This window comes from Peromyscus californicus, unplaced genomic scaffold (assembly GCF_007827085.1).
Source record: "Peromyscus californicus insignis strain IS unplaced genomic scaffold, ASM782708v3 Scaffold_17__1_contigs__length_78620276, whole genome shotgun sequence".
In the NCBI taxonomy this organism is placed as follows: Eukaryota; Metazoa; Chordata; class Mammalia; order Rodentia; family Cricetidae; genus Peromyscus; species Peromyscus californicus.
In genome coordinates, this window is record NW_026294469.1 from 11431378 (window position 1) to 11449797 (window position 18420).

The 18420-nt window shown below is 43.2% G+C and overlaps 1 protein-coding gene across 2 annotated transcripts in view; it reads right to left on the reverse strand.

Moving 5' to 3' along the window:
* The window catches only part of Garem1 (GRB2 associated regulator of MAPK1 subtype 1), a 178073-nt gene extending 162805 nt beyond the window's left edge, over positions 1 to 15268 (reverse strand). The window contains exon 1 of one of the 2 annotated variants that reach the window (XM_052741629.1): positions 14763 to 15268. In XM_052741629.1, the coding sequence (XP_052597589.1) occupies positions 14763 to 14883 (121 nt within the window). In that variant the 5' untranslated portion in view covers positions 14884 to 15268. The remainder of the gene's footprint in view (positions 1 to 14762) is intronic. The other variant, XM_052741630.1, reaches the window with a different exon arrangement.
* Positions 15269 to 18420: the final 3152 nt, after the last annotated feature.

An 18420-nucleotide genomic window follows, 5' to 3' on the forward strand; every position in this document is an offset into this window, starting at 1 on the left:
TAAAACATTTAAGTACACACTATTCCAGCTTTATAAATTTCTTCAGGGAATCTGGGATTGAGGTTCTGCTGAAACTTTACACAAGACACATGTAATAGACACAGCTTCAGAGATTGCACTGAGTTCCCTTTCACTATTTATGCTGACACTATGAGTTCTGAAACTGCGGTATGAGGCCCACATTGCTCTACATCTTTTCTAAAAATGACTATTTCTGGCCTCTGCAAGTGTGATTGCAAAGAATTAGGCAGACAATGCTAACAATGGTTTGGCGGGAGAGAAACAAAATGTAAGAGAAATTTATATCTTTCAAAATGGACAAGGGTAGGTCACTGTGGAGTCTGAGGGAAGTAGACACACATTAAGAATAGTGTGCAAAAGTGTGCCCCTTGTTTGTGCCAAGAATAACAACTAAAAATTATAGAATCTAAAAGTGAGTACAACTTGCAAACCCACTCTTAAGTTATGATTCCTCCTCCATCCCTTTCTCTTCACACACACACACACACACACACACACACACACACACACACACACAGCAGCTTAGTAGAGAATCAGTGTAAAACAAACCCTTCCCTGGAGAAAGCCCACTGCCAAAGCATCTGGACTCTGCTTCCAGACGGCGTTTAACAAGTTCCTATCGCTTCCAGACCTCACCAGGGCAGCCCTGCTTCAAAAGGAATTTAATTTTTCTCTGCACAAACAAATACTGGGTCTCCCATGGCCACTGAATGAGAAAAATACGTCAATACTAGAGAGACAGGTCTTCTGTGACTTTTCTTTAGGGAATAAAGAGATTGTTTTCAGATTTTATTAACCTTTTATGTTCTTGGAACACAGCCCATGGTAATCTCTAAAAGACAGGTGTGGCTCAAGTGTGTTTTCCTACTGTTAAAAAGCAAAATAAATTCAACAAAGATAGTTCATATCAGTGGTAAACAGATTTTTTAATAGTTAGGCTCACATAGCAGCAGCCTGTAAGAAAATAGAAATCTTACATCATATGCAAAAATTAATTCCAGATGGACTGAAGACAAATTTGAAAATTTCAAATCTTCCTAAACAATCTAAAAGACTACACACATAATCTATGTTTCCGGGTGGATTTTCTTAAACAGGATTAAAGACGTGAAAAGGAGACTTGTCTATCTGTGTAAAAGTTTAAAATCTGTTAAACGGAATAATACAAAGTCAGTAGATAGAATAAATGTAAATAAAAATGTCCCCAGAGAATACAAATACTATCTAGAGGAGCAGTGAGATGACTTAGTGGTTGGAGGAGCTTGCTACCAAGCTTGATGATCTGAGTTCAATCCCCAGAACCCTCACGGTAAAGTGAGAGTACAGATTCCTACAAGTCGTCCTCTGCCCTCCACATGTACACACACACACACACACACACACACACACACACACACACACACACACACACACACACCGCGCGCTTGAGTCACAGAGGAGAAATGCAAACTTATGTATCAATAAGACCTTGTTTCACTTACATCCATTAAGCTGGCAAGGACATCTTAAACTAAGGTTGACACAGACTTGGGGAAATGGCATTCCCATCTGTGAAGGCGACAGAAAGAAGAATTGTGAAGGACCTTCTGGACTTCATCTTATCAGCCCTCGTTAAATCAAATCCACTCTATCAACTAGGCTTTGAATCTGATGTAAGACCCATTCTTTTCTTCCCCGACCCCAAATTTTGCGGTTTGACTGTGACATTACAACACCCGGGAAGACAATGATATGAGAGGTAGTTGAGAGGAACAGACACAAAACTAGAAGATCCTGGGGAAACAGTGAAACCAATGACTTTATATACAGAGAGGTTTGGTCAGCTAATTACCAGGACTGCCAATCAAAAAGAGAACGAAGCCAGGTGTGGTGGTGCACACTTTTAATCCTAGTACTCAATTTTTATTAAACAGTAACAGAATTCTGTACATGTTTGGGTAAACTGTGACACAGAGTGAATACAGAGTAAATATGAAGAGCACACATTGGATTATTTTAAGTAGATTACACTGTGGTGGTTTGAATAAGAATGGCCCCATAGATATTTGAATGCTTAGTCACCAAGGAGCAGTACTATTTGAAAGGATTAGAAGAATTAGGAGGTATGGTCTTGTTGGAGGAAGTGTGTCACTGGCGAGTGAGCTTTCAAAAGCCCATGCCAAGCCCAGAGTCTCTCTCTGCTTGTAGATCAGGACGCAGTTCACAGCTACTTCACCAACACCACACCTGGTTGTTACCATGCTCCCTGCCATGATCACAATGCACTAACCCTCTGAAACTGTAAGCAAGTACTCAGTTAAGTGTTTTCTTTTCTAAGAGCTGCCTTGATCACAGTATCTCTTCACAGGAATAAGGACAGTGACTAAGACACGCAGGCAGGCAAGGTTCCAAGGGGATGTAAAGGATGAATTAAGCTAAGTGAACTACACATGACATTAGTATTTAGTGCATACATGTCCTTCCTTGTGATACATTGTGTACCCTAATAAACTTGCCTGAGGATGAGAGGACAGAGCCAGCCACTAGATTGAACATAGAGGTCAGGCAGTGGTGGCACACACCTTTAATCCCAGCACTTGAGATCTCATGCCTTTGCTTGGGAAGCACACACGCCTTTAATCCCAGGAAGTAATATGGCAGAGACAAGTATGTAAGGCATGAGGAAACAGGAATTCAGTCTCTTTAGACTGAGGATTTCGTAGAGGTAAGAACTAGTGGCTGGCTGTTCTGCTTCTCTGATCTTTCAGCTTTCACCCTGACATCTGGCTCTGAGTTTTTATTAAAAGACCATCTAAGATTCGAACAACACTTCCTCACTTCTCTCCAGGTTCCACTTAGCCTGAAACGCCTTTGATATTAGAGTATTGAACTATACACAAGCTACTCAGATTACTCTCTTCCAGCTGAGTCTAAGGAAGACAGGGGTGAGGATGGAGGGGAGAACAAAAGGAGAGACACAGTGAGGCTGGGGTGAGCTACCTCATCCATGATGTAGAAATTGGAGGCGCTTCTTCTGGCAATAAAAGATTCCCTTTCGGCAACTGTCACCTCTACATGCTGATAGATAAGCTGCTCATAAGGTCCTTCCGTGCAAAAGTGGCAGACTGAGACAATATTTCCTGTCAATCACTGGCCGAGAGAACTGTGCCAGGCTCTTCCGACTCCCTTCTCCACAGATAGCATGGTGAAGACAACAGTTGCACAGATGTTCACCAGAAGACAAATGACATTCAGGCTCTTGCATTTGCTCGTCGCCATGTCTTGAAGTGCCCTGTGAATTTCTATCATTCATCCTTGATTACCAGCACTTAGACTCATGGCTGGAACACTCTGGAGCTATGTTCTGGCTCACCCAACTGGCCCAAACATCACTTGGACGTGTTATGGATTACATGCAAAAAAGAAGGTATGCAGTATTTTTAAATTAATCATAACTATTCAATTACAAAAACAGAGGTAACGACTACTTAGTAACAGAAAGAAAGTTTTGAAAGTGATTAACTTCTAATAAACTTGAGATTATCCATAAACATCCCATAGAAATCAATATAAAGTGTATTAAGATTTTATTGTGATTACAAGATCTTTGTAATTTTTTTAATTGAACAAACATCTCAGAAAATTCACATGAAAATATATTATTAAAGTTAATTTAAAAGTAACCAAAGAAACACTACTACAAATGAGAAAAAGTATGTTTTTTTAAATCACCTAAATTAGTAAAGACTAAAAAAAAAAAAAAAAAAAAAAAGACTATGACAGTCAATGGCATACAAAGTGACAGGCTTACTCATCATAGTCTAAACAAGTAGTTTTCAACCTGTGAGTCATGACCCCCTTTGGGGGGGGGGGGTCACATCAGATATTCTGCATATCAGATATTTATATTACGATTCATAACAGCAGCAAAATCACAGTTATGAAGTAGTGATAAAAATAATTGGTTGGTGGTCACCACAACATGAGGAACTATACTAAAGGGTCACAGCATTAGGAAGGTTGAGAACCACTGGTCTAAATATTCCTGGTTGCAATTTACCAACACCTATTTACCAACACCTATGAACAATCTAAAGCACTTGCTTCTGGGGGCTTCAAATAATGATATGATAAGAAACTGACCAATTAAAGTATAAAGATGTTCTCAAAAACAGCACACTCAAAAGGAGTATCTTACAACAGGAAAATGGTAAAATGATGATGATGATGATGATGATGATGATGATGATGATGATGATAATTTCTGGGTAAGGCAGAAGTCGTTAATCTTAATAGTTCTACCTTCCAGCAATAATGAAGTACAGTGCAGCAGTGGCCACAGCTGCGTCATGTACAGTTTGTTCCCACTTTTACATGAATTTTCCTTGCATTCCATATCTGCCTACTAACAATTAATATGCTCTGAGTTTAAAGCTGATATTTACTCTGCCTTCTTTTTTTCTATGTTTTCCAAATTCCCTGAAATGATGGAAATAGAAAATACTGTGTTAATTGCAACTATCATATCTTTCTGGCTAATAGACTAGACCAGGGGAAAAGCTTCTCTCAAAAATTGTATAGCTATGCCCACAAGTGTACCAAGTCAGAGAGAAAACATGAAGAAGGTGAGATATGCTGTACAGACACCGTCCTTACAAATACATAACTCTTCGTGGCCTATGTTTGATACAGCACTTCCCGCTCTAATAATGGGTTTCTTGGCTGGGGATATAGCTCATGGTAGATAACTTCCCTAACATGCATAGGCTGTAATTACCTCCCCCCACAAACAAACAAGCAAGCAAACAGGCTTCTTAAACACAAGGGAGATGTCAGGGAGCTAGGGCTGCTTTAAAACCCTTCTGAGTAGCAGACGCTCCCTCATACCCAATGCCCCCATCTCCGGTCACACAAACCCTAGGTCACAGGTCAGACTTCAACTCTGCCTTCTGGTACTTCCACACCAAAGTGCCAAAGTCTTGACCAATGAGATGTGGCAAGGAACTGGAAGGAACATACTCCTTGGCCTGTCTCGCTATGTGAGATGCAGACAAAATAGCTAGAGCGACAGCAGCTATTGGGAACCATAAGGCCACCTTGACAATGACAACAGCTTGAAGGGGGCAGAGCAGAAAGACACAAGAACAGTATAAATCTTCAACTCTGGACCTGGCATGTCAGTCCTGGACAACACACCAATAGCCTCCTCCATGTTGTATGTGTGTGTGTACGCGTATTTTTCAACTTTTGAAACATGACTGACATTAACCTTGACCAATATGCATAACTATGATAAATAAGCTTCTGAAATTACTGCCGAACCTATCTACTCTGGCTCCATCTTAACTGGCCAAAACACGGGACCAAAATAAACAGAAAAAAATAAGGGCAGCCTCTTACTAAAGCTCTGTGTTACTTGTTATTTTTAAGTAGGTAATCTGAACCTTCTAGAGCACTTCTCTCTCACACATGCACATGTGCCTCTCTCTCAACTAATTACATTGTTTTTTTAACTCGGGCCTGGAGCTTGACTGATTTTGCAGGATGGTGGCCCCAAGGTAAAATGAATGCTGAATTATTCTAAATGTGAACACCCTGAAATGGCCTGAAATGAAAGACCCGAGAGCACGAGACTAAGGCTCAGAAACGACAGTGGCGTGGATATATGTTAGTTCTGTTTTTCTGACCATTCTCACTGGTCCATGGTGGCTACAAGAGAAGGTAATCTAAAGTGAGCATCACTCACGGAAGAAACGGCATCTGCAGAGATAGATGGTCATGTATTAGGAAAGGTTTCCTCTGGGAATTCCTTAACTTTTTTATGAGTGATGGCAGCCTCCACAATAACCAGTGTTTGTAGCTGCCTGCATGGCAGCAGACATGATCGAAAGCAACAATACAGAGAAAAGGGGGTGACTCTTGTCTGTTATTTTCAGATATATCAATCTAGTCCCCTGATAGACAGATAGCAAAGTTGCATTTCCAACATTTTAAAGTCTGGTATTAAAGAAACTATTACCTTAATAAAGAAAAAAAGTATCTGGCTGAATAAATTTTTCTCTATTGAATTAAGAAAATTAACCAGCAGACACAATCTATCTTAAATCTTTTCAGGGATATATACATAAGCACTGCTCAGAAACAATGACATTCTCCTCTATGCTATAACTAGGCCCATTCACAAAACCCTCAGTGCATGCTCAGTATTACCCAGAATAACAAGCATCTCCACAGTGCTAAGCAATTCATATTGCATTTTAAATTCAATAACATGGCATTTATTAAACAACCGTTAAGCCATCAAAGCCCAAGTGGTGTTTAAATACTTCAATCTGGGTTAACAATTAGCAGAATCAAAATGACTTGCCCTGTAACTGTAAGGCAATTCATCCACAGTACTGCAGAGGGGCTTGGGAGTGTTGTTTTTCCTTCCTTTCCTGCGACAGAATACTCCTTCCAGGGCATAAAAAGAAACTCCTTGTCTGGGATTAAGACACTACAGTCAGTCTTGTGGCTATTCTAGGAAGAGACAACTGCATCAGATTAGCAATTACAGTCTTACAGCACATTGGAACCAAGTGGTTTGCTTTGCTAAGAAATAAAATTGCTACTGTCCAGGATGAGATCCTGGACAGCTAAACAGATGGCTGCCCCACTGGGCCTTTCTTTCTTGAGGTAAGAGATGGTTAGTCTCAAAGATTACAGTATTCTAGCGCAAACATAGGGGGAATCGCGTGAGCAGTATAATGACATCAGAGTTTTAAAATTCAAAGGCATGTCCATGTACAGTCACTTTCATTTTAGCATGACGGTTTATTTATCCAGTAAAAGCCTCAAAATAAGTTGCAATTTCTAGAAAGGATTTATTTAAAATACTATAACTAACAGCCCCATAAACCACTGTCTTATAAATCATGATGGTCTATGAGTTTCTTATTTTTCTTGTTGCTTGTCTAGAAGGCTGGTTCTGATTTATAAACTTAATAATATAATATCTGCCTCAAATGGGACAAGGTGAACTGCTATTACAGGCCTGCAGATGTCTGAGACCACAGTTATTAACACTGAGATTTGCTCATTCATTTATTAAATGCTTACTCAGAGTCTCCCATATGATGGGATCCGTGCTAGGAGCTGAGAAATAATAAAAATAGTTCTAGGTAACTTTACCCTGAAGTTGGAGAAAAGATTCTTGTGGGTTTCACAGCAAAAGTGGGTAGGGAAGTGGGAGAGGCTTTTCACGTGGAAATACTCCATGAAAAGATTAATCGCCAGAAATTTCAAATGTTTTAGCAGATATTTTGCATCGTCTTCAAGAATGACAAAAATCTGTAAACCATAGATGGGAGTTACTTTTCATTTTGTACACAATAGCTGGTGTATTAAAGACTGAGGGTCCTGCTGAGACCAGAGGGGAGTTTATGAGTCTTCCACAAGCTGTGGTTTAGTAAGTGAAAAGACAGATCCCTTAGGGATAGCCAACAAAAATAAATGAGTTTACAAGCTGGTCTACAAGAACTGGCTATTTTAGTAAGGCAGCCAATGAGAGAAAGAGACCCAAAATACTCCCTCTTCAACTGATGATGCAGAGGATCACAGCAGTTGAAGCATTTTCCCAGATTCCCAATGCCAGTGTGGAAATGCATTTCATGTAAGACTTTCAAAACAACCATGGTACTTGAATACAAAGACACTAAAGTAGCTATGTCCACCCTTGCCTCGTGGATCTACATGTTTATTACCGTCCACTGCCTAAGACAACATCCTCTCCCATCTCGAGTTCATCACTTTTAGACATGGCCAATAATCAAAGTAAGTGAGAACTAGGAGAAACTAGAAGTATACAGTGCATGAAAAAACATTAAATGGACTTTCTCACCACTTACTTTACATACAAAAGTAACTACAGGCACTAAAAAAAAAAAAACACCCATAGTCAAAACCATGTAAATATACACTCAGATGTTTAAATGCCTCAGCTCATTGTTTGGTACCATGTGACTCTGGATTCAGCTAAAAATCCCTTCCTGACATCCTTCCTGCTCTAGCCTCTCTCGGCCCAATCTTGAGTTAGTTCATAACATTTTCTCACTGATAAAGATTTTACTCCTTTTTATAACCTGCAGATGTCTATGACATCTATTAATTCACAGAAGGAAATAGATTAAGCCACTTGGAGCATTTCTGTTTCTCTACCTGTACAAGTGTAATAAAATCTATTATTCTGGCTCCTTCTGCACTTTCAATGACACATGCAGAAGCCTCCCTTTGAAAGCATATAAGCATCTCTGTGTCAATCTTAAATATGCATATATACTATTATGCAATATACAAGTAATTCATACATGCTATTACATCAATGCCCAAAATAAGCAGATACACAAGACTGCTGGCTCCGAAGTTTTTCTCACTACTATAATTGTAATATCTATAACAGGGCATTACATAGTATGGGCCTAGTGAATATTAGTTAATATTACAGGACCATTTATAAGACATATCAGAGGCAGGTATGTCTATTTTTCTTCCATGAAAAAAACTACAAATGAAATAACTGAAGAGACCTGATCAAGATTGTACAGTAGAGTTCTTGACTCCAAATTCAACAACATTTAGCATCATTTTTATCTTCCCTCTGCTCATATATGTACCCTCTGGTTGTAAATACAGACTGCCAAAAGCCATAAGATAAGCATAAATATCTTCTGGGGCAATATCTATATGTTGTTGGTTTAACAACGCACATATGTGCACACCCCTCCACACACACACACATACACACACACACACACACACACACACACACACACACACACACACACACACACATCAATCACAGAGCACATTTTCAGAACTTATATGAATTTCAAAGACAAAACATGGTTCTAGAAGGATCTCTGACCTTTGTAAACAGCCGTTTGGAGCCCCTTGGGGGTCTAATTGTCCGTGTTTCTGCTTCAGCAGTCTCCTGGTATGTAACTGATAAGGGCACAGAACACCTCAGCACAATGCAAAACCCAAGTTCCCACAATCCAACACCCCAGGGCCCGGAATCAGAATGGGCTTCCCTTATAACTAATACAACAGTTAGTTCCAACTGTCAGCCTAGATGGATTAAGAATCGTAACCCCAAGTTATTACTGAGGGTAATACACTTGAGGTAAATATGTTAGCTATTTTCCAGAAAGAATCAACGACAGGCAAAAGACCACACTAGGGGCTGGGATCTAGCCTGAAAACAAAGGGGAACAAGAAAGCCATCTGGGTGTCACCAGTCCTCTCCCTCTGCTTCCTGATCTGCAGAGATGTGAGCAAGCAGCTGCCACAAGCTCCCACGACCACAACACACACCCCTGTGACTATGCCTTCCTCCCATGGTGACGAACAACACCCCTCAGAGTCTGAGCCAAAATCCACCTCATCTCCCTTCAGTTGCCTCTTGTTGATAGTGGGTCGCAGGTGAGAAGAGTGACCAAGACAATACAACGAGGCAGGAGACTAAAGCTGTTTTAGTTACCTGTCTCCCTCCAACTTGTATCACCTGCTTTTTTTTTTCCCATCATGTTCTGCAGCCTTGGACTTCCTTTTCCTTTTGGAAAACAAAGCCTTAAACTCATCTTTACTATCCTGTATCAGCCTTCTTCAAACTGGGCTGTATGTTCAAAGGCAAAGCCAACATTTTCCAAGTTTCTTCAAAACTACAGAACAATATATTTCCAGATTCCCCACTTTCAGGAATATTTATTTAAAAAGTGTTCCACTTGGGCCATGACTATGATTCTCTCTGTGGTAACCATGCCTGGGACAGATGGAAGCTGCTCCTCACCTACCCCCATCAAACGGTCCTTTACCCAGTAAATTCAAGTGACACATAGTGTGGTGTTTTCTCCCAGATCTTCCTAGAATACACTGGGCAGGGATACAGAGATCTCAAGGGGATAAGCAAAGGAATCAATGAAAGTACTGATGCATGTGGAGGGTGAAAGTCTCCAGTATCGGAGTGACAATGTTTGGACCTCAAGAAATTCTGTGAGATCCAAGACCATAAAGTTGTCCTCTGACCTCTACACACACTATGCATGTCCCCATCACAAAATAATATTGTCATCTTCTAAAAAATCTGGAAATCTTCAAATTCTAAAAGTCTTATGGTTTAAAAAAAAAGTACAAAATTCTGTATTTCAGTTTACTCTTTTTATTTGATTATTTCAGAACTTGTGACAGAGTGATCAATGAAGCCATTTCAAATACTAAGCTAAACTGAATCAGGACATTATTCAGGGTAGGAAAAGACACAAGCATGAATTTAAGGACATAAGGAAAAGGTACAAAGTTGTATAAAGGTTGAAGAACTTATTCATGCATCTTTAAAATAAATTTTGAAGGCTGGTGACATGGCTCTGTGGGGAAAGATACTTGCTGCCAAGTCTGATGACCTGAGTTTGATCCCTGGGACCTACAAGGTAGAAGAGAAGCAACTCCTGGAAGCTGTCCTCTGACCCACACTCACATCATGGTATAAGCATACACACACACACACACACACACACACACACACACACACACACACACACCAAATACATGTGATTAAAAATAATATGAAATACTGAGAATCAAATATAGATTCTACTAGAGCTTTTGAAATAACAATGTATCTTAAAATGTCAATATTTATAATGTGCAAAGCATTCTTTGCACCGAAAGCAAAGACAAAAAGTTTTAAAGAACAAGTTTAAAATGTGCTTAGGGTACAAGAGTTCATGTAGTCTTTAAGGAAAAAAGAGAGAGAGAGAGAGGAAGGGAGGGAGGGAGGGAGGGAGAGAGGGAGGTAGGGAGGGAGGGAGGGAGGGGGAGAAAATTCTGAGCTAGGTCTTAGGGCTTTTGTAGGATGAGGTAGCAAATGGGTGGCTCCCTCAGACCCGGTTTTGAGTGTGGACTGCTGGAGTGGAGCAGGAGTAAACATTCTCTGTCCTCTTCCCGGTTCTGAATGAATTTGTGGAATCTGCTCCTACAAACAACTTACAAGACTACAACCATTTCAAACAGCCGACAGTGAGTGGATCAATGAGTGGGGCTGGCTTGGACTGATGACAGCCATCCCATCAACTCTCCCAGAGAGAACAGCTACAGGCTTGTCCTTGGGGCTCCCTGGAAAGACTCGGGGGGCAAAACCTAGAAAGTCTCACCAATTGCATTTACCACTCAAAGATACGTTTCTTCACCAGAGAGCTGGCAAGATGGTTCAGTGGGTAAAGGCACTTGCTGCCAAGTCTGATGACTTGAATTCCATTCCCCACACAGGAGAAGGAGGAAACTGACTCCCACGAGTTGTCTTCTAACATTCAATGTACACTGTGGCATGCATGCATGTGCAAACACACACACACACACACACACACAAATAAATAAAAAAAATAAGTGTAATTTAAAATTTCCATCATTGAACTTATCAAGTTGAATGCATCTAACTAGCCTGTCTCGTGCAAAGAACTGGAAAGTTCTTTACATACTGTAGAATTAATACTTTTTAAATAGTAAATGTTCAAAGAAGTTATTTGAGCAGATACAAATGCAAGCCCCAAACACCACTTATTTCCTTCTCTCTCCCTCTCTCTCCCGTCTATAACCTCCCTTCTTCCCCTTTTCAGCCAGTCCTTTGGGAAGCAGAGTCATCTACATACGATGGATGATGCCAGCACTTAATTTGGTGTCTACACTGTTTTAAATACTGACTTTCTGGTCCTCAAGCTTTCAGAGACAGTGAGGCTATTTAGAGCAGAAGTCAGACCCGCCCCATCCCACTGCCTCTCCACAGGAGGAGGCAGCACAGCCTGTGATAAGGAGCAGCACAGAAGCTGCTGGAAAGCCACCACTCATTCGGAATCTCTTGCTCAACTTCTCTGAGTTCAGGCTCCCCAAATCCTTAAAGTAGAGCTGCCTCGGAGCAGAGACAATGTGTGCAACACGTGGAAATGTACCTGCATACAGCAGGCATCCAATGATGAACACTGACCAACTTCAACTTTTAATGCTCTTCCATGACATGTAAAGGCAGCCCCCATCTTCCTCTTGGCATGATGTCAATTTGTGGCATGTTTTTCAATTTCTTGTTGGTTTCTTTTAAAAAAGTGATTTGGAAAAATGGCGACTTTTCATATCTAAGCAGGTGTGTGTGTGTGTGTGTGTGTGTGTGTGTGTGTGTAAAATGTTCCCGTAGCATTAAAACACATGAGATTAAGATACACACAGGATTAGGATTCTATGAAACCTGAGAGTTTACAAGTGGCATTTGAAAATATGCCAGCAATGCCCTTAACCTGTCCTCAATACTGTAGTGAAACGCGTAAACATGCAAACATGTAAAAAAATCTATGATTTAGATCTTTTAAAGTTTCCCCAAATTAAATTGTTAAAATAACTTGCCCCCATCCCATCAGATTAGCAAAGATTTAAGAAGTAAACAAAGAGCCCTACTACAGTAAAGATGTGGGCCCAACAGTATTCCCACAATGCCTATGTTTGTATGAATACAACCTTTGGTCTCTAGAGCAATGGCAAGTGTATCACAAGTTTTAAAAGGATTCACATGTGCTTTCAGCAAGGTAGGAACACATTCTCACCCCAAAACAAACCTACGTATAGGAATGCTCATTATCTCAGAACTTAACACATATCAAAGAAGAAGGAGGAGGAGGAGGAGGAGGAGGAGGAGGAGGAGGAGGAGGAGGAGGAGGAGGAGGAGGGGAAGAAGAAGCAGCAGCAGCAGCTGCAGCAACTTTATGTCCACCAATGAGGGAGTAGATATAAACACAATTTAATGTCCATCAATAGGGAACCAGATGGATATATGTTATCGCCATTCCCACAGAATACCATGCAGCTATTAAAATCTATGCTAACAAAAAGGAGATGGCACTGGTTAACGAAGGAATCAGTTGTGCAGTAGAATTGGCTACAAGTATGACCTTAGTGTGCTGAAGTGATTCTCAAGTGGTAAATAACAAGAGGAATTTACAATAAAGAACATGAATTACACATGGTGATCAAAAATCCATCCCAGGGCTTGAAAGGACACAGTGTTAAGACTTGCAGCCCACATCCTAACTTGAAAAGAAGTGTGGGGTGAGCTCAGTGCTGATTCAGACCCTTTTAATGAATGGCAGGGGTAGGAAAGTGGATATGAAGACTAAGAGTTACGTCTGAGGCTGACACACAGCCTCTTTGCACTTTGAGTTGGAGGAAGTCTGAGTGAGTTGCACACCACATGCACCAATGCTCCCTCGCCTAGCTAAGAAGTTTTGGCAGAGTTTGCAGAGATGAGAGAAGGTCTGGAAATGGAAAGGTAAAGACTCACAACCTGCCAAAACATACAATTTTGCATAGTGGAGGAGGAAATGAAACTACACACACACCTGCAGATACATATTAACGCACAACACACTTTGCCACCCCCGCACTAAGCAGAAATGCCTCAATGTGCCATCTGTCCTCCCCTGCATCCAACAGTTATTACCATCGCACACTTCATTCTTAGTTTAAAAACTCCCAGTGTATTCCCAGTGCCCACCACAGCCACCAGCAACAACCAGACAAGGACAGCAAGCATGCCAATGTTGTTTTCCTAAACTTTCTCAAATGTTGATTCTCTTTTCAGTGTTTCCAGTGTCTAACCTAACCCCACAGCCAAGAAATAGAGTGAGACTTCCTTGGCGGCATTAGTACATCTCATGTGAAACACTCCTTTACTGTAGAAAGCAAGGAGTAAGGCAAGTGCCTATGACTGGAAGAAATAACACCCTCCTGTTCAGACCTGTTTTGATATGGCTTGCATGTGGCCATAGCTCTATCTATGCACCTGACGGATGCCCTACAGCAAAGCAGATTGTCTTCCTACAATCTGAAATCCCATGAAGCTAGACCCTGTGAAGTTACAGTGAAAAAAAAGAGACACAATTTAAACTGTCCCCGCCAATGTCACAACTCTCAAACCTAAAGGTGTCCACATGACTGACAGTAGCACATCTACATATTTGTTGGCAGATGTCACAGTGCAGAATAATCTGTATGTTTGTGTGTGTGTGGGGGGGTGTTCTTGGTTGGTCTCTTGTGGTCAGTTTCAGGAAATACAGGCATTTCTTGGTTCAGAGCTCAGATTGCAAATCAATATGTTTTAGTGGCTTAAAATATTTTTTTTCTAAGCTGGAAGCGCGCTAAGCTAATAATTAACCGTAAGCATACCATCACTTCTGCTAAAGACATTTTCTGCACACAACCCTAAATCACTCGTTGTTGTGTTAAACAGAATAGACGAGCTGTAATAAAAGATCTCCAAGAAACGTGATCGTTTTCATTGGGTCACCCGGGAGCTTTTCCTCTGAAATCTGCAGCTCCTTGGCGGACATAGGGAGGGCCGGTTGGAGAAAGCACCCCAAACAAGATACCACCCAGAGCCCAATTATTTTCGCCAGAAAGTTGCCTAAGATAACTTCGGGGTTCCCAGACTGAGTAATTCTTGCGTCCAAGGTTACTGTCTGCAGGTTTCCATGATGTTGGGTTTTTTTAAGGTGCCCTTATTAACTGCACTGCAAGGGTTCTTTCTGATTTGCACCTCTCCGGCGGCGGCGGCTGCTGCTGGGGGGGAGTGAAGAGCAACGCGCCAGGGCTGCGGCAGCCTCGCAGGCCAACTAGACGGCTAGGGGCGAGCAATGCCCCCCCTCCCCGTCCCACCCTTCCTGGCACCCGCGCGCCCCGCCGGTACTCACCGCTGTCCAGCCGCGCGATCTGGGGCAGCCGGTAGGTGCTGACCAGCAGGTCGAGCGGCACAGCCACTGGGCTCCACTTCACATCCTTGAGGCTGCAGCCCAACGAGGGCACCGGGTCCATCTTCCCCGCCTCCTCCGGCCCCGCGCTCCCGCGCCCGCTCCACCGCTGGCTGACGGGCGGCTTCGCTCTCCCGCCGCGGGCAGCCCGGGCAGCGAGGCACAGCGGCGGGGACGCGGCGCCCGGCTTCAGCGGCCACACCGAGGCATGGCTGGCGCCCCGCGCCCTCAAGCCAGGGGAGCACTGTAGGCGGCCCGACTGGCTGCGGAGGCTCCCGCTCCGCCTCCGCCTCCCCTGGCCCCGGCTCTGCAGCTGCGGCGGCCGGCCGCCCGCCTCCTCCTCCTCGGCCCCCTCCTAGCCTCCGCCTCGAGCACAGCGTGAGGAGGAGCCGCGGGTCCGAGGAACGCCATAGCAGCGCTCCCGGCACTGACTAATCAACAAGGTGCAAGGGACGCCTGCGCAGCCCGCCCCGGCACCGCCTCCGTGCCCGCCTCCCACCGGGGACTCCGCCTCCCTGGAGCACAGGCTCCGCCTCCCAAGCTCAGGCCTCGCCTCTTTGACTCGGGTTCCGCCTCCACGCCATTAGCTCCACCTCTCCGGAGCGCCGGCTTCACCTCCCTGGCACTCGGGCTCCACCACTAGCCCCGCCCACTTTCGAGTGGGCTCCGCCTTCCACGCGTTCCCGCCCCCATACAACCCCGCCTTCATCTAGCTCCTCCTCCCTCCACCTCGCCCCGCCTCCCTAGCCACAGCTCCCGCCTCCCTGGCTCCGCCTCCTGCAGGCTCCGCCCCCTGCACATTTCTCTAGCTGGGAGCTCTGCCTCCCTCCCTCCGAGGCGGCTCCCGGGACTGCGGTACCCGCTCGGCTGCGCTCCGCAAGCTTTGGCTCTCGCTCCCCCGTCCGACCGCTGGCGCGCCCTGCAGCCTCGCCCGGCGCGTCCTTCCCGGAGCCCGCGGCGCAGCGCTCTTCGTGGTCGGCAGTGGCGAACTCTGAAGCTGCCTCTGGCAGCTGCACGTTTTCCTGGCTATAGGGACCCAGGCGGGAAAAAGCCTGTAGAGCCAGCCTTCCGCGGTGCTTGCTACCCAACTCCAACAGACCGAGCTGGAAGTTTCTGTGGTCGGCTCAAGTGTGGCTGCGAGGCAGGATGCAAAAGAGCCCGAGGCGCAGAAAGCTGAGGAGTGTCACCTTCCTGGAGGCCACCCTCCTCCGACGCGCAGAAGGAAAGAGCAGAGAGGTTCTCTTCTGAGAATCAAGGATAAATCCCCTTTCCTAAACATGTTACTAGAACTTTAAAGGATGTCCCAAAATGGTACAGCTCTTGGGAGGAGGTGCTAGCATTCAACCTACAGGTTGCTTTCTATAATAATGTTGTCCACAGTTTTGAAATAGGGCTTGCTTGTTGTGGACGGAGCTCAGATAATAGAAGAGATTGCGAGGTTCCTAGTTTCAGGCACACCCCGGACTTGTGTGTTGATTTTTTTTTTCTTAAATGAAGTTAACTAGGAGAGGGGAGCGTGTTCAACTGAGGTGAACGTGCTCTATCAACACGTTTGCAGAATTAGGTGCTCAGTCTATAAGGGGCAGAACTGGCACTCAGGGGCCCTGAAAAGATCCCACTGCTTCTTAGAAGGCTGGCTTGAGAAAAGTCTGTTCCCACGAACAAGCCCGTGGTTTGCTCTTGAGGAAAAACACTAGATTCTTCCCCGTTTCCTTCTCAGGCCTCTCACGTCAAAATATTGATTATATTATCTACTAAACTCTTCTGCGAAAGTTTTGCATTCTGTGTCATTCATGTTAATTTTTTTCAGTCGTGAGGAAAAAAAAATATATCAGAGGTCCATAACTCATATGTTTCAAAACGGTACAGTGCTAAGTACCAAGTATTTTTTCTAAATATCTTAATCATTTCTGGAAAATAAAGCTTAGACTCAAAAAGAAGAAAGATAACAGAAAATATCCACGGTTGGGTAAGGCCAGGGTTCTTTCATTTGTCCAGTAAGTAGGTCTTAATCTTTACATGGTGAACTGACTTTTTAAAAACATCACTTTCTGTTTCTGTTCTATTTTCCTTAAAAGCTTTGGGGAATAGGAAAAGTAGTTCTCTTTCACAAAAAGGACTGGGGACCTATGGCCTAAAGACAAGACAAAAAATAAAGATTAATGTAATCAGATTTGCCCTTAAATCAATAAAAGTCTTACATTAGATTTGCTGTTATTGCTGACCTGGTAGAAAAGATTTCATTTCAATCCTAAGTATTGAAGGGAAGAAGTTTTAATGAGCCGATTCCTGGTAAGTTTTACATCCTGAAGAAACCCCTAAGAAGGGTATTAAGTATGAGTTGGAGCTGTAGTAAGACTGTAAGAAAATATTGACTGAACTGTCAATATTCCACATATGTTTTGAGGATTATTAAACCAGTACAGGGTACGTAAAAGCACAAAAGCAGGGTGCAAGGTTGCTATTGTTTGGATCTTAAATGTTTTCCTGAAGCCCATGGATGAGAGGGCTATTGGGGGCTGCTTAGAGATGTGCAACCTGTAAGACGTGGAGACTGATGAGAGATCTCTCGGGTACTGGGATGGGGTGCCCCTGAAGAGGATAAACCGTGGGGCTCTGGATTTTTGCTTTTCCTCTCCTTTGCTTCCTAGATGTGATGAGATGAGCTGGGCTACGATGGCGCATGCCTTTAATCCCAGCACTCTGGAGGCAGAGACAGGCATATCTCTGTGAGTTCAAGGCCAGCCTGGTCTACAGAGTAAGATCCAAGACAGCCAGGGCTACACAGAGAAACCCCATCTCAAAAAACAACAAAGTATGAAGATGTGATGGGGTGAAAATCCGCTCCATCTCATAGAGGCCCCCGAGCAAAGAGTCCAGCCCACCATGGGCCACACTAGAAATATTAAAACTGCGAGCCAATTGTAAGCTGATGAATCTGAAGCACTTGTTATAGTAAAGGAAAGCTGACTGGCACAGCTGACGAAATGTACAACAGGATCTTTATGAACATGTTTTATTTGTCTAGTTAATGGGGGAGGGGGAGAAAAGATGCCACATGTGTGCAGGTGCCCATAGAGGCCAGAGTTATAAGTAGTTGTGGATTGCCTGATATGGGTGCTCAGAACTAAACTCCGGTCCTCTAGAAGCATAGTAAATACTCTTAACCACTAAGCCAACTCTCCAGTCTCATAGCATATTCTTTGGATGATTAAAAATATCAACTCCAAGGCCAGTGAGATGACTCAATGGATAAAGGCATTGGCTGCCAACTTGGTAATCTGAGCTCTGTCTCCAGGATTCCCATGGTAGAAGGAAAGAACTGACTCCCACCAGTTGTCTTCTGACCTCCACACACATACCTATGCAAATTTACATATTTAAATTGTATATAATTTATATATAATATACATTATATAATTTATATATATGCAATCCTTGAGTTTAGTCAGTGGTGTTGCTCTTATGTAGGACCTTGGGAATCTGTGGCTTCCTCTTCTGCAAAATGTAAGTTAACAGTATTCATCTCAGAGGGCTTGTGTGAGAATCTAATCATTTAATACATACTGAGAAACTGGCATAATGTCTGATACATAGAGAG